General features: G+C 45.9%; 2 protein-coding genes and 1 pseudogene across 2 annotated transcripts; 1 reads left to right on the forward strand and 2 right to left on the reverse strand.

Moving 5' to 3' along the window:
- The first annotated feature begins 1103 nt into the window (after positions 1-1103).
- Positions 1104-20851, forward strand: part of LOC132383847 (uncharacterized) — a 101086-nt pseudogene continuing 81338 nt past the window's right edge.
- On the reverse strand, positions 3111-3728 carry LOC132383864 (histone H1-like). The gene has a single exon (XM_059955062.1). It carries the CDS (start codon positions 3726-3728, stop codon positions 3111-3113), a length of 618 nt encoding a protein of 205 aa, XP_059811045.1.
- Positions 17220-17828, reverse strand: LOC132383877 (late histone H2A.L3-like). Its single transcript, XM_059955075.1, has one exon. It carries the CDS (start codon positions 17800-17802, stop codon positions 17419-17421), a length of 384 nt encoding a protein of 127 aa, XP_059811058.1. The 5' UTR covers positions 17803-17828; the 3' UTR covers positions 17220-17418.

Here is a 20851-nt window from a genome sequence, read left to right on the forward strand (position 1 = left end):
CTAATTTCAACCTATCAGTCCTAGCATGTTTGTTAGCCTGACATTGGCTCTCGTTCATTTCAGACTGTCTTTTCATTCATGCATTCTCCCTCTTGCTATTCCAGTTCAAACTCTGCCAAGTGACACCATCAAACCTTCTGGTGAGGATATTGGTTCCCCTCCAGTTCAGATGGAAATGGTCTTGTTTGTCCCGGTCTCCCACCTTCCTGGAAGGGAGCCCATTGATCCATGAATCTGAAAACCTCCCTCCTACATCAGTTCCTCAGCAACATATTAAACTGCACGGGCATATCATTTTCTCACCACACCAGCACAAGGTTTGACCCACAATTCCGTAATTACAATGCTGGAAGTCCTGATTTTTAACCTAGTTCCTGAAAATCACTTTGTTGGACCTTGCTCATTTAAACCCTTTGGTGTAGCACGGAGAAAGGTCACCGTAAAACATATTGGCTCCCCTCCTCCTTGGACCTGTCTCAACTTACCCTCGGGACCCCAATGATCCTGGTACGTGAATCCCCCACCCATCTCGCACCAGCTCCTCAGCCACCACCTTACCTGGGCTTTAGAATACATCAGAAGCACGGTATATATATCCTTGTGTCTGCCTATGTATCCTGTTCCTTTATGTGACCGGACTTTCATTTCCCTCGCGACCCAGAGGAATAGTCGTTCTAATGAATTAACCCTCTCATCACTGGAAGTGACTGCACCCTCGCCCACCAACTGCCGTGTGTGAGGGCGCTCGCCCTGGTCAAGGGGCCGGCGAGGGACAGACCAAGGTTCTCGGGTATTTGCGAAATGGAAAAGCACTTCCTATAATTTAAAGCAGGCGAATCAGCAAATTTCCAGAATTTGTACAGAATCTGTACGTGGTGTGTGAGGGAGTTTTTTTTTTCCGCTGAAGTGCTTTGTGTCGGATAATGGCGGCCGTAATAAAGTGAAGGCGGAGCTGGACGATGAGAGGCCGCTCTCGGCTCTGTCCGTCACTCTGACTCTGTCTCCTCCCCTCCCCGCCTCTGTCTCTCTGCGCGTTTCTCGGGCAGGTCGGGGACATCAGCAGACTGTTTGTCACTGAGCAACGACCTGAGTGAAGCAGCATCATGTCTGGCAGAGGGAAAGGAGGCAAAGGACTGGGCAAAGGCGGAGCGAAGCGGCACCGTAAAGTGCTCCGTGATAACATCCAGGGCATCACCAAACCGGCCATCCGGCGTCTGGCTCGCCGTGGCGGCGTCAAGCGGATCTCGGGTCTGATCTACGAGGAGACCCGCGGGGTGCTGAAGGTTTTCCTGGAGAATGTGATCCGGGATGCGGTTACCTACACTGAACACGCCAAGCGCAAGACGGTCACTGCCATGGATGTGGTGTACGCTCTGAAACGCCAGGGCCGCACTCTCTATGGCTTCGGCGGCTGAAAAACTCCCACTTCCTCCCGAGCACAAAACAAAGGCTCTTCTAAGAGCCACCCACCGCCTCACAGACGGAGCCGTGTCCACAACCTTTTAATTCTTTATCGATCCAACTGTATTCATCTGTTGACATTTGAAATCGATTAATCTTCCGCTTGAAATTTAGCCGCGATTCTACCTTTACAGACGGTGATTACCGTAAATGCTGAATGCATTTATATTGATCTTAATCTTCCCGTCCGTCTGCGTCAGAAATCAGTTCCCTCGTTTAGAGGAACAATTCCGTAATTTTGCATTCGAATCTTAACTAAGGGATTTAGATGTTAAATGAAACTGAAAATGTATGATCCGTGATAGAATTAATTGTAATTAATAAAAATTTATCAAGCACCATTGCTGGGTGCGCTGAAATTGGCGGGCGATTCGAAATTTATCGGGCGCCAATTACAGTAAATTCTGATTGGATGAAGTCCGACCGCCAGTTAACAGTTTCCCATTTTGTCCTAAATTGTTATTCGCCGCCAGCCTGCTTGAAATTAATAAACCAATCGCAGCAAGCGGATCCTTTAATAGACAGTCGGTGTTCAGCCAGTCATAAGCGGTGGGACGGCCCTCCCCCAGCGGTATAAAACCCTGTGCTGGAGCCCGTTTCGTGTATCTTGTTCCTGTATTTCAGCCTGTGTTCTCCCTCCCGAAGCAGAATGGCCCGCACCAAGCAGACTGCAAAGCACAAGCAAATCGACTGGTGGAAAAGCTCCTCGCAAACAGTTGGCGACCAAAGCGGCGCGGAAGAGCGCTCCTGCCACCGGCGGAGTGAAGAAGCCTCATCGCTACCGGCCCGGCACCGTGGCTCTGAGGGAGATCCGGCGCTACCAGAAATCCACCGAGCTGCTCATCCGCAAACTTCCCTTCCAGCGCCTGGTCCGGGAGATCGCTCAGGACTTCAAAACCGATCTGCGTTTCCAGAGCTCGGCCGTCATGGCGCTGCAGGAGGCAAGTGAGGTTTACCTGGTAGGACGCTTTGAGGACACTAACCTGTGCGCCATCCACGCCAAGCGAGTCACCATTATGCCCAAGGACTTCCAGTTGGCCCGCTGCATCCGCGGGGAGCGCGCCTAAGCCCAGCCTACACTCCGAACACCAGAAAAGGCTCTTTTCAGAGCCACTACCACGGCAAAGGAAAGGGCTGCCAAATACTGTACATGATTGATGTTTTGTGTAAATAAACTAGTTTTGTAGCTGGGACCTGAATGAAGGTCAGTCGGCAATGCTACCGGGTAGTTTATCATATATCCTCTCGCTGCAGTCCATCCCCAGTGACGGATCCCTCTCTCAACACGCCCCCTCCCCTCTCGCATAGGTGTCAGGAGTTCCCAATCAACTCAGCTGAATCTCCGCAGGTGTCTATGTCTCAGTCACTCTCTCCCAGATCGGAGAAGGAATTGGGCCTGAAACTGCCCACATCCCATATCTCTCAATCTCAGCTCGGGCATCCGTGTCTCATTTCAGACACTGAGACGGCACGGCCGCACCATATGTCAGGTACCGTCAATCTCCGGTTCTATGTGAGAAGTTCCCCCGGAAAGCTCAGTCAGACCCGGGACGGGAATCACAACACTTTGAATCAGATCGTTTCTGAGATGTGGGTGGCTCTGAGAAGAGCCGTTGGGTTCAGATAGTTACATATGGTGGATTCTCAATTCACTTTTTGACTGCTGTCTTCTTGGGTTTCGCGGATTTCGACTTCGGCTTCTTGGCCGCCTTCGTCTTCGTGGCTGCGGCTTTCTTGGGGCTCTTGGGCTTCGGCGCCGCTTTCTTAGCCGCGGGTTTCTTACCTCCCGCTTTCATAGCCGCTGGTTTCTTAGATGCGTGTTTCTTCGCCGCTGGTTTCTTAGCTCCCATTTTTTTAGCCGCTGGTTTCTTGGCGCCAAGCTTCTTGCTGGGAGATTTCTTTGCCGATGGTTTCTTCGCTTTCTTCACCACCTTCACGGCACTTTTCCCTTTACCGGATTTAAAGGATCCCGAAAGACCAGAACCCTTCATCTGAACCAAAGAGCCGCTTTCCACTTTCCTCTTGATGCTCATCTTGATCTGGGGGCGACGTTTCGCCACATCGACACCGCTGTCGGCCAGGGCCTTCATGATGGCCGCACCGGACATACCCTTCCTATCGTGACAACCCGCCACGATCTTATCGATCTGTTCGCCCAGCGAGGGACCGGTTGGTTTACTCCGGACAGCCGCCTTCTTCTTGGGAGTCTTCTTTGCGGCGGCGGGTGCGGCTGGAGGAGCCGTTTCGGCGGGTGCTGTCTCGGTCATGTCGGCGACTCTGATAAATCCTTCTCACAATCAGAACTGAATGAGAAATGAAGCGAAAGGCGGCGGCACAGAGCAATTTAAAGGCAGCGTGCGGACGGGGCGGAGACATCCTGCTTTCAGCTCCAGGCAGCTTCATTTTTCTGTGCTTCTCTCTCCTCAAAAACTCGCTGATTCCAATTCAAATCGGACGCTGAGGAGACTCGGACTAGTCCCTGTCTGTCACTGAGGCCAGAATGTTCGCTGGAAAGAAAGTTTAATCGGGATTAAAGGTAGCGCTTTCTATTACTGCATTGCCCGCGTTCTCTCTCCCGATCGTAGACCTGTTCTCTGTTTTTTGGCTGAATTATTTAAACTAATTAAAACTTTGCGGTTAATTCCCTCTTCGGGACTGAGCCGGGGAGTGGGTGCTTCCGTAACAAAAAACATCTTTTCTCTTTCTACGGGAGGCGCTGAGAAATCCTACGATGTATTCGGACTCACAAACACAGGGACACTGTTCTAAGCCGCCCGCTCCTTTAACTCACTCTCTCTGACACAGTACACACTCAATGCTGGCGGAAATCAGCAAATCAGGCAGCATCAATGGTGGGAATAAACAGCCGACATTTCGGGCTGAGACCCTTCATCAAGACTCTGGTGGGAGATGCTGCCTGACTTGCTGGGTTCCCCCAGCATTTTGTCCCGTTGTTCGCGACTCCCAGAATCTCTAGGCGTTATGCCGATACAATGTTCACATCTGCACCTTCATCGCATTGTACTGCTGTCAAAATAAAAAGACTTTTTCCTTGTCATGTAACACGGTGATAAATGATTCTGATACCAAAGAATAAAGAACAACGGACATTGTCCGACCAACATCTCTGTGTAACTGAGAATCTCAGATCCCGGAAACATCCTTGGAAGTCTTCTCTACACTCTCCCCAGTTTAACCCCGTTTCCTAAAACGGTGACAAGAGCTGTACACAAAACGATAAGTGTGACCTCCAGTCACTTACACAACTGTAACATAATGTCCCAACTGATATACTCAATCCCCTGACTAATGAAGACCAGCATGTTAAACCCAGTTCTTCACCACCCTGTCTACCAGTGACACCACTTTCAATGAACTGTGTGTGAGAGATTTACCCCTAAATCTCTCCGGCCCAATACACTCCCTAATGACCGACCGTTCACAGTGTAAGTTCTACACTGGATTGACTTTGCAATGTGCACTGCATCACATTTATCTGTATTGAAATGCATTTGCCACGCTGTGGCCCTCTTCACTAAATGATCAAGATTGCCAGGTTAAATAAGAAATACTGAATAAACTAAACAGTGTAAAAGAGGATCAGGGAGGGATGTGATTCTGAAGGTGAGAATGGGAAACCTGAATCCTGATCCAGTCTTGCCTCTCTTTTACTCTTTAAATGTCTGAAAAAAAGCTTGTATTCTCCTTTATACTATTGGCCAGTTACTTTAATAATTCATCTGTTCTCTCCATATTACTATTTTAGTTACCTTCTGTTCTTTTTAAGTTCCCTAATCCTTTAGCTTCCCACTAACTTTTGTGATATTCTCTGCTCTCTCATGTTATTTTATGCTTTTGTCTTCTATTGTTGGTGATGGTTGCCTCATTTTCCCTTTCAAATATTGTTTCTGCTGAGGGATGAACTGATCCTGCATCTGCCAAATTACTCCTGGAAACTGAAGCTTTTCATATAAAGGTAATCTGGTTAATGCTGGGGATGTCAATATGCCCGACTGCTGTAAGCCTGTTCCCATTACACCTCTGTGTGATTTACCAACATGTCTGCTCCACAATATCTCAGCCTATTGGGAGGCGAGCAGTGTAATCCCATCAAATTCACCATTCATCATTTTATTTGAATCCTTTACTTAGAAAATCTCATCAAATCCGTCACATTACTGCAGTGTTGGTCTCCTTTATCAAACACGCAGCATCCCCCCACCAGTCAGGTAGCCATTAAATGTTTCCCCTACACCTTAAACAATTGTCCTGTAAATTTATACTTCCCTACCCTGACACAAACAGTTATCGCGTACTGATTTTGTAAAGCTTTGGATGGTCACTGGTCAGCTCCTTAATCTCTCAGTTGAGAAAGAGAGTCCCAGTCTGTCCAAACTTCTGCAAATAATTCAAATCCTCCAGTGTCAGTAACACCCTCCTCAAACCTCTCTCCACACTTTCCAGCTTCATGACATCCTTCCTGTAGCTGGGTGACTAGAACTGTGCACATTACAGTGCAATCTCACTTCGACGATTACAGTTGTCATATGACATCCCAAATCCTGTAACTCATTTCCCTGACCAATGAAGACAAATAGGCCAAACATCATCTTCACCATCCTGACTACCTGTGTTGTCACTTTCAGTGAATGATGTTTCTGTATTCCATGGACACTCTGCCTGCAATACTCTCCAAGGAACAGAATTTACTGTGCAGGTCCTTCCCTGGTTGGACTTCTCAAAATGCAAGAGTTCATACTTGTCCACATCAACATCCATCTGCCATTCTTTGGCCAACTTCCCCAGTTCGTCCCCATCCCATTCGGGATCCCACTCTACCAACAGCATCGCTGTCATCTGCAAACTCACTAATCACGTTCACAACAATGTCAGAGAAAGTGTTCACATCGATGACAAATGACAGTACCAGAACCGATCCCTGTGAACGTCACTGGTCAGAGGCCTCCAACCTTAATGATAAGCTGACACAACCACCCTCTGTCACCTTCTATCAACCCAATTTTGTGACGCTGATATTAGGCAGTATCTTGTCTGGCATCCTTTCTGCTCCAAATGAGTAATACAGAAGAAGTAAGGAATAAAGAAAAACTTATCTTTCTTGCCTACACCTCTCAGATGTGCCAAAGCCTCATCTCCCCACTCCAATTTTGGCCCACTCATACAATGACTGCTCTCTTTAAATCTAACTTCTTTTTATTGGATCTTGATAAGTGCCTAAATATGCACAAGCAAACGATTCCCTTGGAACTATGACATGCAAAATATGCCAACTGCCCATGTTCACTTCATTTAAACTCCCTCTCTGTCTACATAATCATATGACTGTTTGTGACTGTGGTGCACAAAATTGTGAACTGCAGGAAACCAAAGAACATGCCTGCACTGTTCGACAAGACCAGACATGATAAAACAAACAAAACACTGTATAACAAACACTAGAATCCCCTAACTGAGAGGAGTGGAGACGCTGGATGACCATAAAGATTTAACGTGGAGCAAGATAAGTGTTTATAAAATCAGGGAAGTGGGATCAACATACAAGAAGAGGCTGATGGCAGATCAGCCTATATATGGAATTGTGGGTGAGGGACTAAGAGAGAACACACTGGAGGGTTTATCCAGTGTGAATAGAGCTCAGGATAAGAGAGGTGCATTCACCAATGGAGTTGTGCTACTGGCCTCCCAAATGCCAGCAGAAGGTAAAGAAACTGAAATGTAGCAGGACATGAAAGATGTAAAAGCAACAGGGTCGTTGCAGTGGGTGACTAATTTCCCCAGTGTTGACTGGGACTCCCTTAGACTCAGGGGCTTAGATATCATTGCGTATGTTAGAAGAATACTGGGATGTTTCTTAACATAGAAGTGGGTAGTCTAACCAGGGAAGTGGGTTTTAGAAGTCATTGTATTGGAAAATGAGCCTGTCAACAGATAGAAATTTCATTCTGAAAGCAGTAAGTAAGCACAGGACTCGTCATAGAGGTAATGTGGTTAATCGGTATATAACTAAGGGAAACTGTGTTGGACAGGAACTGAGGTGAGGGGAATGGGTGCAGCTGTGATTTGTCCATCCACATTTGACATGTGACTAGTGGTTAAAGGTCAGAATTCAGACTGTTTCTATATGGAAGAAAGACAAGGTTGGTAAAGTCTGGCACAGGGGTAGGAGATGTTATGAATTCAATCTGATAGAAAATGAAAGATAAGGAATGTTTCAGATGTATAAATTGGAGAATATGAATATGAATATGCAATATGAAGCAAGCAAGAGAGAAGTTAAACAGAGAATCAGACTTGTCAAATGGGGACAGGAAATAACTTTGGGGAGAAGGGGCACTATGGAGAGGGTAGGACAACACAAGGACAAAGGAGAGAGTTTACTTCTGAAGTGGGTGAGGGACTAAACCAGTACTTCATATCAGTATTCATCAATGTGGTCCTGGAGGATAGTGTGATCAGAGAAGGGAATGCTGAAATTCCAAGGCATGTTGTTCCTCCGGCAACAGAGTCAACCCAGGAAATTATGAACTGGTGATACCTGGATCAATGCCAGGGGAATTGTTCGAGAATATTATTAGACATAGCATCTCTCATAAAAGTTAGGACTAGAATAGGAGAAGATCAGGATTTGGAAGGAAAATTGAGCAAAATCCCCTGAGATTCTCTCGGTGCATTCAGAGGAAAAGGGAATTTGGACAGAATTGTTCAGCTTGGAGATGAGGATGGCCATCTGTGTGTGGAACTGAAGGAAATGGGAGAGGCTTTCCATGAATATTTCTGACAGTTATTTCACCATTGAGAAAATTATGGAAAGTGATGGTTACGGAAATGGCATGAATCAGATGTGATATCTTCGACCACATTCAAGTTAGCAGGGATCTATATTGGAGGCCATAAGATGCTTTAAGGTTGTTAAACCTACCGGGCCTTTCAGGTACATTCTTGTATTTTGTGAGAAGTTAGAGAATACACTGTAGAGGCCACGGGAGAGATTGTTGCTTCACCACAGGCATCAGTTGAGGTTAGACATGATTGGAGAGTGACTAACGTGGAATTTGCAGTTTTGAGGCCAAGTCTGTGGATGAATCAAAAATAGATAGAGAGCCAGGCAGTGTTATGGATGCAGGGAGTCTGCAGTAGCACTTGGACAGATTTAGAGAATGGACAGAGAAGTTCCAGACAATATACAGTGTAAGGAAGTGTGTGGTCATGAACACTGGGAGGAGGAATAAAGGCATAGACTCCATCTAATCAGGGAAAGAACAGAAATCAGATATGTAAAGGGACTTTGCGGCTCCTAATGCAGGATTCCCTAAAGGTTAATGTGCACATTTAGATGCTAGTAAGGAAGGCAAATGCAATATCTGCATTCATTCCAAGAGAACTAGAATATAAAAGCAAGCATCTAATGCTGAAGCTTTAGCCAGAACTTATTTGGAGTATCATGAGCAGGTTTGGGTCACTTTTCTAAGAAAGGCCGTGCTGACATTGCAGAGTTTGCAGGGGAAATTCACGAGAATGATCCCAAGTCTGAAACAGTTAGGATATAAAGATCATTTGATGATCTGGGCCTGTAGTCACTGGAGTCTAGAAGAATGAGGGAGCATCATATAGAAACATATTGAATGTTGAAAGGCATAGGTAGCGTTGATATGAGATGATGTTTCCAATAATAGAAGAGTCTAGAACCAGACTACACCCTCAATACAAAGATGCCCTTCTAGAATAGAGATGAGTAATTTCTGTATTCAGAAGGTGATCTTTCGATACATTTCATTGGCACAGGCGGCCATGAAGGCAGTCAGTAGGTCTATTTAAAACAGAGGTTAGGATGATTTAATTATTATTAAGGGCATCAAAGTTTAATGGGAAAAGGGCAGAGAATGGTGTTGGGATGGATAATAAATCAGGCATGATGGAATGATGGAACAGACTGGATGAGCCAAAAGACCCAATCCTGCTCCAATAACTTAAGGTCTTTTGTTTTAATGCGGTGCCAGGAAACTAGTCAGGAAACTACTGGCCCATCAGTCTGATATCAGTGTTGGGTAATTTATTGGAGGAGGTTTTGAGAAACAGGATCTACCAACATTTGGTCTGATTCAAGACAGACAGCACAGTTGTGTGCAAGGGAAATCATGTCGGACAATTATCTTGCAGCTCTTTGAGGAGTTTCACAAGTGCGTAGATGAGGTTAGTTGTGGATGTTGTCTAAATGGACGGGAGACAGGCCTTTGACTCTGGTCTGGGAGGTTAGATCTGAGAGATGGAATCCACGGGAGATAGTTGATTGGTTTCATAATTGCCTCAGTGACAGGAAGCAGAGGCTGACGGTTGAGGGCTGTGCCTCAAACTGGAGGTCTCTGTCTAGTTGTGCGCCTCTAGGTGCTGGGATCTTTTTGTTAGTAATTTATAGAAACAATGTCCATGTGAATGCATAGTTCACTGAAAGTGACATCTCAGTTAGATATGGTGTTTGACCTGCTGGCCTTCTTCAGTCATTGCAGAGATGAGAAGGTTTTTCTTTGATTTGAGAAAATATGCTGTAAATATAAAAGTCTTTGGTGAGGACTGACGGGGGATATTGTGTATAGTGTTGGTAGGAAACTGTTCTTAAACTAGAGAGAGTGCAGGGAGAAAGAAAAATAGCAGATATTTGCTTTGTCCTGGGGAGTCTGAGTTACAAGGAGAGGTTGTATAGACTAGTATTTTATTCCCTGGAGCAGAGCAGATTCAGAGATGATCCTAGTAGAGGTCTGTAGATCATGAGGCGCATAGATAGGGTAAAAGCACGTAGTCTTTTTCACAGGAAATGGCTGATAAAAACAAGGCAAGTATTTCAGATCAGACATAATGGGCAGAGGGTGGTGGGTATTTTGAATAAACTGCCAGTGATTGTGGCGGACACATTAGAAACATTTTAAAAACTTGCGATCAGAGCCGGTTGCCACATCACAGGAAGGACAGTTTCAGTTATAAGGCGAGGTTGAACAAGAACAGACCCCCGGGCCCAAGGCGCTCCCCCTCCCCCCTCCGCGGGGCCTTGCCACATTCCCGCGCCCGCTGCCTTGGAAACAGGTGCGTTACTGTGACATCACATGCAACGAGGCGGGAGGCTGCGTTCCGAAGTGGGGGGGGGGGTGCGTGCTGTCAATCAGAGAAGCCGCCGGTCACCCGCAAATATTGCAAATAAATCACTGAGCCCTTCATGAAAAAGCCCCGTCGGGGGGAAGCCTTTTCTGCACTTCCAACCCAGGATCCTTCTACGTGGAGACTTGGGCCTGTTGCTAAGGCAACGACGTTCCGGAGGCCCTCTGACTCTGCGACATCAGGGCAGCGAAAGGGATGCTCGTCACATGATATGTTGGCCGCAGCCCGGGAGGAGGAGCAATGTACTTGTCAATCATAGGAGCAACAGCGGACAGTGACTGCACGGCGAGACATTTCAGTGTTAAATCTATAACTGGGAAAGGGGAAAAGAACTTACTCTAAAGGAAAACAATAAAGATGTACGAAAAAAGAAAGAGAGCGAGATATAAAGCTACAAACAAGAGAGAGTCCGCAGATGCTGGAAATCCAAACTACACACAGAAAATGCTGGAGGAACTCAGCAGGCCAGGCAGACAGACATACTTCATTGATCCCGAGGCAAATTGGGTTTCCTTACAGTCGCAACAACCAAGAATAGTGTAGAAATATAGCAATATAAAACCATAAATAATTAAATAATAATAAGTAAATTATTCCAAGTGGAAATAAGTCGAGGACCAGCCAATTGGCTCAGGGTGTCTGACACTCCGAGGCAGGAGTTGTAAAGTTTGATGGCCACAGGCAGGAATGACTTCCTATGATGCTCAGTGTTGCATCTTGGTGGAATGAGTCTCTGGCTGAACGTACTCCTGTGCCTAACCAGTGCATTATGAAGTGGATGGGAGACTTTGTTCAAGATGGCATGCAACTTGGACAGCATCCTCTTTTCAGACACCACCGTCAGAAAGTCCAGTTGCACCCCCACAACATCACTCGCCATACAAATGAGTTTGTTAACTTTGTTGGTGTCTGCTACCCTCAGCCTGCTGCCCCAGCACACAACAGCAAACATGATTGCACGGGCCACCACAGACTTGTAGAACATCCTCAGCATCATCTGGTAGATGTTAAAGGACCTCGGTCTCCTCAGGAAGTAGAGACAGCTCTGACCCTTCTTGTAGACAACCTCAGTGTTCTTTGACCAGTCCAGTTTATTGTCAATTCATATCCCCAAGTATTTGTAATCCTCCACCATGTCCACACTGACCCCTTGGATGGAAACAGGGGTCACGATGTATGGGTCAGCATGTATGGGAAAGAAAAGCAGGACTGCTGAAGGGTCTTGGCTCGAAAAGTCGACTGTACTCTTTTCCCCATAGATGCTACCTGACCTGCTGATTCCTCCAGCAATTTGTGAAATATAAAGCTAGAGAGATTTGACAACTAACACTGAGATATTTAATATGAACAGACTTATTGCTGTGAAGTGAAACTACATCTGTAAACCACAGTGAGTTTTGGGGATGGTGCGGGTGTTAATGGCAGAAAATAAAGAGATAATAGATTAACAAAGAGGTTTTAGGCACCAGGTTGATAACATGTGGGTTCCCACACTGCTGGAGTCCTGTCTGCAGGTCTGGTCGACACACTGCAGAAAGAACATGATGACTGTAATGAGTGAACTGGGTCTCTGGTCCCCATCCCATGTCAATCGCAGGAAACAGGAACACTGTAGAGCAGGTTTACCAAGATTTTGTCCGGGATGGAGCCTTTTTGTTGTAAAACCATTAAATATAGGAGCAGAGTTAGGCCCTTTGGCCCATTGTGTCTGCTCTTTTACTTCATCATGGCTGATCCATTTCCCTCTCAGCCCCAATATCCTGACCTCCCCTTAACCCACCATGCCCTGACAAATCAAGAATGTATCAACCTCTACCTTAATTATAACCAATGATGGCCTCTGGCAATAAATTCCATGGTTGAGCCACAGTCTGGCTAAACAAATTCCTCCTCATCTCCATTTAGACTCAGAGGCTGTGCCCTCTGTTCCTAGATTCCCCCTCTATCCTCTCCCTATCCACTCTACCGAGTCCTTTCAACGTTCGGTAGGTTTCAATGAAATCCCCTCTCATTCTTATGAATTCCAGTCAGTCTGGCCCTGCACAATCAAATGGTCGTCATATGATAAACCTTCAATCTTGGAATCATTCTCGTGAATCTCCTCTGAACCCTCTCCAATGTCAGTACACCTTTCTTCGATAAGTGGCCCAGAATTGCTCACAGTACAAATGAACCTTCAGGATCCTCCTCCACTCAAAAGTTCCTTTACATGTCAGATTTTGATGTTTCTCTCCTTTCAGAGCAATTGTCTATTCTTTCAATTTTTCTACCAGTGTCCTTGACCATAAACTTCTCGACATGTTATTCCACCTGCCATATGTTTGCCCATTCTCACAATCTGTCTAAGCCTCTCTGTAGCCTTTCTGCTTCCTGCTACCTATTTTAATATACAAATGGTCAGAAAGCCATCATTTCTGTCATCCAAATCATTGATATATACTGTAACATTAAAAGAAGCGATACCAAAAAATGCCATTAGTCATTGTAGTCAACCAGAAAAGTCTTTCTTTATGCCACTCTTTGCTTCCTGCCAATCAGCCAAGTCTTAATCCATGCTCATATCTTTCCTGTGTCATAGGCTCTTAACTTAAGCTGTCTCATGTGTGGCACCTTGTCAAAGGCCTTCTAAAAATCCAATTGCATAACACACACCCATCCATTGATTCTCTTAGTCTATCCTGCTTATTTCTTCAAGGAATTTCAACACACTCAAGAAGTAGGATATCCCCTAAAGGAAACCATGCTGACTTTGTCCTATTTTATCATGTGTTGCCAAGTAGCCCGAAAATACATCCTTAACAATTGAGTCCATCATCTTCTCAACCACTGACGTCACACTAACTGGCCTCCTTTCTTCTGCCCTCCTCCCTTCTTCAAGAGTAGAATGATGTTTGCAATTTTCCTGTTCTCCGAAACCACGCCAGAATCCAGGGATTATGGAAAGATTATTACTAATCTCATCAGTCACCTCTTTCATAGCATTGGTGTAGAAAATCTGGTCCAGCTGATTTATCTACCTTCAGATATTTCAGTAAAGGCTAATTCACTCATTTCTGCCCCCTGATTCTCCTGAATTTCCAGCAGACTGCTATTGTCTTCTCCAGTGAAGATTGAAGCACAATACTTATTCAGCTTCTTTGCCACTGCCCTGTACCCCATTACTACCTCTTCAGCATCATCTTCGAAAGTACTAATATTGACTTTTGCCTCTCATTTACACTTTGTATATCTGAAGTAACTTTTGGTATCCTCTTTAATATTAATGGCTAGCTTACCTTCTTGTTTGATCTTTTTCCTCTCCTAAACACTTTTATAGATGGTTTCAAAAAGTTTTGTAAATTGTATAACTGAGTGTCAGGGACGTCTCAGAGCAGCTGCTGAGCAATGTTCATTCAGCCAGAGGTGGTGGTACCAGTGGACAGGTAGAAAAGGGATGAGAGAATATGTACACAACGCTAGAATAACTCAGCAGGTCAGGCAGCATCTGTGAGAAAAGAGTAGCCAACATTTCGGGCCGAAACCCTTCATCAGGAATGGGGGGAAGAGAGGGCCGAAGCCCAGTAATAGAGATAGGGGAGGGGTTAGGGCCCAGAGGAGCCAGGAGGAAAACCAATCAGAGGAAAGATAAAGGGGGGAGGGGATAAGCAGAAAGGAATGTATAAAGCAGAAAGTAGAGATAAAGGAGCAGGAAGTAGAAAGGGGAGAGAGGCAGAGAGCGACCTGGGAGAGGGGGAGGGAATTACCGGAAATTGGAGAATTCAATGTTCATACCACCAGGCTGGAGGCTACCCAGACAGTAGATAAGGTGTTGGTCTTCCAACCTGAGTTGGTCCTCATCATGGTAGTAGCGGAGGCCATGTATGGACATATCTAGATGTGAATGAGAGGCAGAGTTGAAGTGGGTGGCAATCGGGAGGTCCTGTCTATTGTGACGGGTGGAGCGGAGCTGTTCGACGAAGCAGTTCCCCAATCTGCGTTGGGTCTCGCTGATGTAGACGAGGCTGCACCGGGAGCACCGGATGCAATAGACAACTCCAGCAGACTCGCAGGTGAAGTGTTTCCTCACCTGAAGGACTATCTGGGGCCTGAAAAGGGATGAGATCCTACAGTGAATATAGAGAGTCAGGGAACAAGTTGACGGGCAGGACCTGAAAGGTTGTAATCACCCAGTTACTCCCCATGCTGTGTGGTAGTGGTGTTAGGGACAGAAAGTTAGAGCAGATGAATGTGTGGCTGAGGTGCTGGACCAGGGACAGGGTTTCAGGATTCCAGAACATTGGAACCTCTTCTGGTGCAGAGGTGACATTTACAAGAGGGATGGTTTGCACCTTCACTGGAGGGGGGTCTGTATCATGAGGTTTATTGCTGCTCCCTGAGAGGGTTGAAATTAGATTGACGGGGATGTGAACCAGAACACCAGTCACTGAATGGAGAGATTGAAGCTAAATTTAATGCTTAGCACTGTAAGGATTGATTTTGAGACAAATACACATCTGACATGAGTTTGTTTAAAGATCAGCTGCACAGTGTTTCAGGGCCAGTTTGTTCCAGTAAGAGGGAGGGTCAAGGATGACAAGGTTCAGGAACCATGGATGATGAGAGAGGAAGCACATTTTGTCAGTGAAGAGTGAGAAGCATATGTAAGGCTTAGGAAGCTGGAATCAACCAGGGTGTTTGAGGACTATATTTAGAAAACAGAAGGGAACTCAAGAACATTTAGAGAGCTAGAAACAACGAAGAAAAATCTCTGGTGAGTAGAATTAATGATAATCCCATTGCATTCTGACATTCATTCTGCTGAAAAGGATACCCAGGGGTGCACTTTGGGAGATCCAACATTAAGGGTGGTTAGACAGTTAATGGTAGGAACATGAATAGTATTGGCAAAGAGAAGGATGTTGAGATTGACTGTGAGCACAGGTTGACATCGAGGAAAAGTCGGTGTATGGCATGTTTGCCTTCATCAGACAAGACATTGAGTTCAAACACCAGGATATAATGTTACAGGTTTACAAAATGCTGGCTAGGCCACAGTGAGAGTACAGTGTACTGAACACTGTATGTGGAAGCATGTGGAGATTCAGGAGCAGGGGCAGAGGGGGTTTACCAGGATGTCTGGAGGAGGTGTGTGGTGAGGAGAGGGTGGACATGCTGGAACCTTTTCATCTGATGGTATTGGCTCAGAAGAAATTTTATAGAAGATTATAAAAATTTGCTTGTCATAGTTAGTGTAGACAGCCAGTAATATTTTTCACAGGAGTGAAATGTCTTCTACTAGAAGGCATGTGTTTAAGGTCAGAGGAAGAAAGTGAAGGAAGGAGAGAAATGGGGACGGAATGCACTGTCAGGGGTGGTGGCAGAGGCAGAGAGCACAGGGGAATGAATGCTCTCATGGATTGTATTATAGGACATCAAACAGTCAGCAGGAATAGAGGACTCAATAGGGTTGTAATAGAGGGACATTACAAATTACATCATGTTGACTGGGACGGCTGGAGTGCTGGTGAGTGACTGAGGAGCTGGTGCAGGGAAAGTGTTTCAGGATTCTGGATCATTGGAACCTCTTCTGCTTCAGAGGTGACATTTACAAGGACAGTCTAATATTTTTCGCAGGGGTGAAATGTCTTCTAGAAGAAAACATGTATTTAAGATCGGAGGAAGAATGTGAAGAAAGCAGTGGTGGGGATTTGGATTGCACTGTCAGGTGTGGTGGCAGAGGCAGAGAGCACAGGGGTATTCAGGGAAGTATTAGACAGACTCAGGAATTTGTAGAGAAGTGACTGGTACTACGGTGCTGAAGAACTCGATCCACCCACCCTGCACAAACCAAAGTCTGATCTCAGACGTCCTCACACAGGGAGCATCTCGGGAGATCTGACCAAACTGACCGTTGCTTTCGCAAACTGTTCATTTATATTCAGAGGCCTTGGAGGACGAGTTTTTTTTTCAATTGATACCGTCAGTTTCACAGGGTAAATGTGCCTTTGTAGACTCCATAGCCGGACCGCGGAGAGCATTCTGACAGGCTGCATCTCTGTCTGGTATGGAGGGACTACTGCACAGGACGGAAAGAAGCTGCTGATAGTACCCAGGACATCTGTAGGGAGCGGAGTCACATAAACGCAGCGTTCATTAATTTGCAGTATTTCTGTGTTTGCACATTAAAAAAAATCTATTCAATATACATGTGTATTTATGTTTTATTTACTAGTATTTTTCGCTCTCTACTCGATTATGTATTGCATTGAACTGCTGCTGCTAAGTTAACAAATTTCGCGTCACATGCCGGTGATAATAAACTTGATTTTGAAATGAAAGTCGCAAATATTGTTCAGTGAGGCGATGGGAATCGCTCATGAAGCAAAGAACAGGCGATGTTCCCGCCTGCTGCAAACCGGAACGGTCCGGGGTAAAACCGTAATGTGGAACCCAGACAACGCGGTTTTAGGTGATCAAAAGCGGAGTCGTTCAGAGGTCGGAGATTAAATTCACCCTCCCGGGGCCGACTCCGAAAGTTTATTTCACGACCCTGCGCCTAGTGATCCGCTGACACTTTGCAGGGGGAGAGACCTCCAATCAGCCGGCTGAGGGGAGAAAATGAGTCGGGACTGAAGCGAACCGGTTTCTGTGCAGACTTATATCAGTTGACCTCCCGGAAGAAACATGTCGAGGCTGTGACAGATACAGGATATCAAACGGACGGAGATCACCCGCTGCTCAGCCCTTTCATGGACATTGTGAGTGGCTCTGAAAAGAGCCTTTGGGTAAACAGGTTCAGCTTACGTCACTTCACTTACTGGCAGCGCCGGTTTTCTTGGGCAACAGTACGGCCTGGATGTTGGGTAACACACCGCCCTGAGCGATAGTCACCCCTCCCAGCAGCTTGTTCAGCTCCTCGTCGTTACGGACGGCCAGCTGCAGGTGTCGGGGGATGATGCGGGTCTTCTTATTGTCCCGGGCCGCGTTGCCCGCCAATTCGAGGATTTCGGCCGTCAGATACTCGAGCACAGCAGCCAGATAGACCGGGGCTCCGGCACCCACCCGCTCAGCATAGTTGCCCTTTCTTAGGAGTCTGTGAACCCGGCCGACAGGGAACTGTAGTCCAGCCCGGGACGAGCGAGATTTGGCCTTGGACCGAGCTTTGCCAGCGCCGCCTTTTCCACGTCCAGACATTTCCACAGTCACAACAACTGCTAACTTCAAAACAAAATAAAGGAATGTTCACCCCGCTCCAACTCGCCCTTTTTATACCTTCTTTGAGAATAGAATCTGATGTTTGTGACTGGTGTGATCCTGCTTATTCTCATTGGTGAAGAGAAACGTCCCAATCGAAGAACTGCCAGAATCACCAATCAGCAGTCCGTAAAAGCAGAAGCGCGCATAGTAAACGTCTCATCAAAGTGCACTGAAATTTGGAAAAAGCCCGCCAAAAATCAAACTATTATTAAAATATAATTTGAAATTAAATAATTCCAGACCTGTTTTAAGATTGGGTCTTCGCATTTCCCTCTGTTACTGAAACAGGGCCCATTTAATACAAATGTAGTTGATATTGGAGTGTCTGGGAACTCAATTCTCTGATTCCTTTCAAACCTTTCAAAACTGTGTGCAGTTTTGGTCCCCTAATCTGAGGAAAGACATTCTTGCCATAGAGGGAGTACAAAGAAGGTTCACTAGATTGATTCCTGGGATGGCAGGACTTTCATTTGAAGAAAGACTGGATCGACTGGGCTTATACTCACTGGGATTTAGAAAATTGAGGAGGGATCTTATTGAAACGTATACAATTCTAAAGGGATTGGACAGGAAGATGGTTCCCGGTGTTCTGGAAGTACAGAACAAGGGGTCAGAGTTTAAGAATAAAGGGGAAGCCTTTTAGGACCGAGATGAGGAGAAATTTCTTCAAACAGAGAGTGGTGGTTCTGTGCAATTCTCTGCAACAGGAAACAGTTGAGGCTGGTTTATTGGCTATCTTTCAGAGGGAGTTAGATATGGCCCTTGTGGGTAAAGGGATCAGGAGATATGGAGAGAAAGCAGGTACGGGGTTCTGAGTTGGATGATCAGCTATGATCATACTGAATGGCAGTGCAGGCTCGAAGGGCCGAAGGGCCTACTCCTGCACCTATTTTCTATGTTTCCATGAACCGAAAAAAAACTGACCCTCAGCTTCTGCCCACAGTCGGTCACTGTGTGAACGTTATCAGGTTATAGACAAACGGCTCTTCTCAAATTGTGACCAGCGTCTAGTCTGCAATTTTAAAAAGTTGTTCTATGAAATAGTCATGAGGTCTTCCAGGCTTGTGTTAAAATGAGATTCAGGTGTTAGCCAACTGCAACCAATAAACTCCTGAAGCCAGAAATAAAACAACAACGGCAGCAATCCTCCGCTTGGCGTGGATACCGAGTGGGACGGACTGATGTGGAGGGGAGGTAACGATTCCTTTTCACTGCAGTGGGAGTTTATGCCAACCGTGACTTAGCTCTTGTAAAAGTCACCGGACATAAAATATGTATAATTTATTATCTAAATGGTAGTACAATTCTATCATTGAAATTGTGAGAGGCTCTTAAAAGAGCCGTTGTGTTTTCGATCATCTCACTGGCGAGCTTTACTTGGAGCTGGTGTACTTGGTCACCGCCTTTGTCCCTTCGGACACGGCGTGCTTGGCCAGCTCCCCGGGCAGCAGCAGGTGCACGGCGGTCTGGATCTCCCGGGAAGTGATGGTGGACCGCTTGTTGTAATGTGCCAGGCGGGAAGCCTCACCCGCGAAATGCTCGAAGATATCGTTCATGAGCGAGTTCATGATGCTCATGGCCTTGGAGGAGATGCCAGTATCGGGGTGAACCTGCTTTGTCTCTCTCCACTGCCCATTGTCGCTTTGGGTAACACCGTGGACTGGGAACTGGTGCTGATCACTGGGAGTTGCCGCTGTTGGGTAATTCGGCAGCAAGGAAATCGAAAATACAAAATGGACCATAAATTACAGGCGCAGTATTCGGCCATTCAACCTATTGTATCTGGTAGAAAAGCAGATCGAATGAGAAAAACACACACTTGAAAATATGAAACGTTTATGTAATGAAACATGGCAGCAGGAGATCGAAAGTCATCATGAGAGACCCATTTCAGAGTGAGGGTGAAAGTTGTTTATTGTTATATACAACTGGCTTACAGCAGATTCAAAGACTCACAGTATCGGAGACAAAACATTCACAGAATAAAATCATACTCTACAGAATTATAAAGAGGTAACAGAATTACAACAAGAGCCAATTGCATTGTAAAGTGGTGCTACTGAGGTGGTGATGAGGGTTGTCCATGTTTGTTAAACCACAGAATGTCTGTACCCGTCTGTGAAAGTGTAGACTGTGAAAGTGTGGGTTCATTCTGTATCTGTCAGTCTCCGGTACAGTGTGAAAGTGTGGGGTCATTCTGTATCTGTCAGTCTCTGGTACAGTGTGAAAGTGTGGGGTCATTCTGTATCTGTCAGTCTCTGGTACAGTGTGAGAGTGCGGGGTTCATTCTGTATCTGTCAGTCTCTGGTACAGTGTGAAAGTGTGGGGTCATTCTATATCTGTCAGTCTCTGGTACAGTGTGAGAGCTTGGGGTTCATTCTGTATCTGTCAGTCTCTGGTACAGTGTGAGAGTGTGGGGTCATTCTGTATCTGTCAGTCTCTGGTACAGTGTGAGAGTGCAGGGTTCATTCTGTACCTGTCACTGTCTGGTACAGTGTGGCAGTTGGACTTCACACTGTATCTTCCAGTTTCTCATGCAGTGTAAATGTATTAAGTTCTTTCAGATTCAGTCTTACTATTGAACGCTGATTAGATCAAGTTTGCTTCTTAAATAAAATCATACAATGCGATGAGGCCACACTTAACTTGGAAGAACAACATTTTCATCTGGGTAGCTTCCAAACTGATAGCATGAACATCAAATCCTTGAATGTCTAGTAATGCCCCCCTCACTAGTTCCCCTCCCCTTTTTCTTCTCTCACCTTGCCCACCCATCCCCTCCCCCGTGTGCTCTTCCCCCCCTCCTCGTTTCTTTCTTCCATGACCTTCGCTCTCTTTCACCAATCTTCCCAGCTCTTTACTTCATTCCTCCCTTTCAAGATTCACCCATCACCTTGTTTTCTCTCTCCCTTATCCCCAGCTTTTAACTCTACTCCTCATCTTTTTTGTCTCCAGTCTTGCCGAATGTTTTTGGACTGAAACATTG

The sequence above is a fragment of the Hypanus sabinus genome, chromosome 31 (assembly GCF_030144855.1).
Source record: "Hypanus sabinus isolate sHypSab1 chromosome 31, sHypSab1.hap1, whole genome shotgun sequence".
Classification (NCBI taxonomy): Eukaryota; Metazoa; Chordata; class Chondrichthyes; order Myliobatiformes; family Dasyatidae; genus Hypanus; species Hypanus sabinus.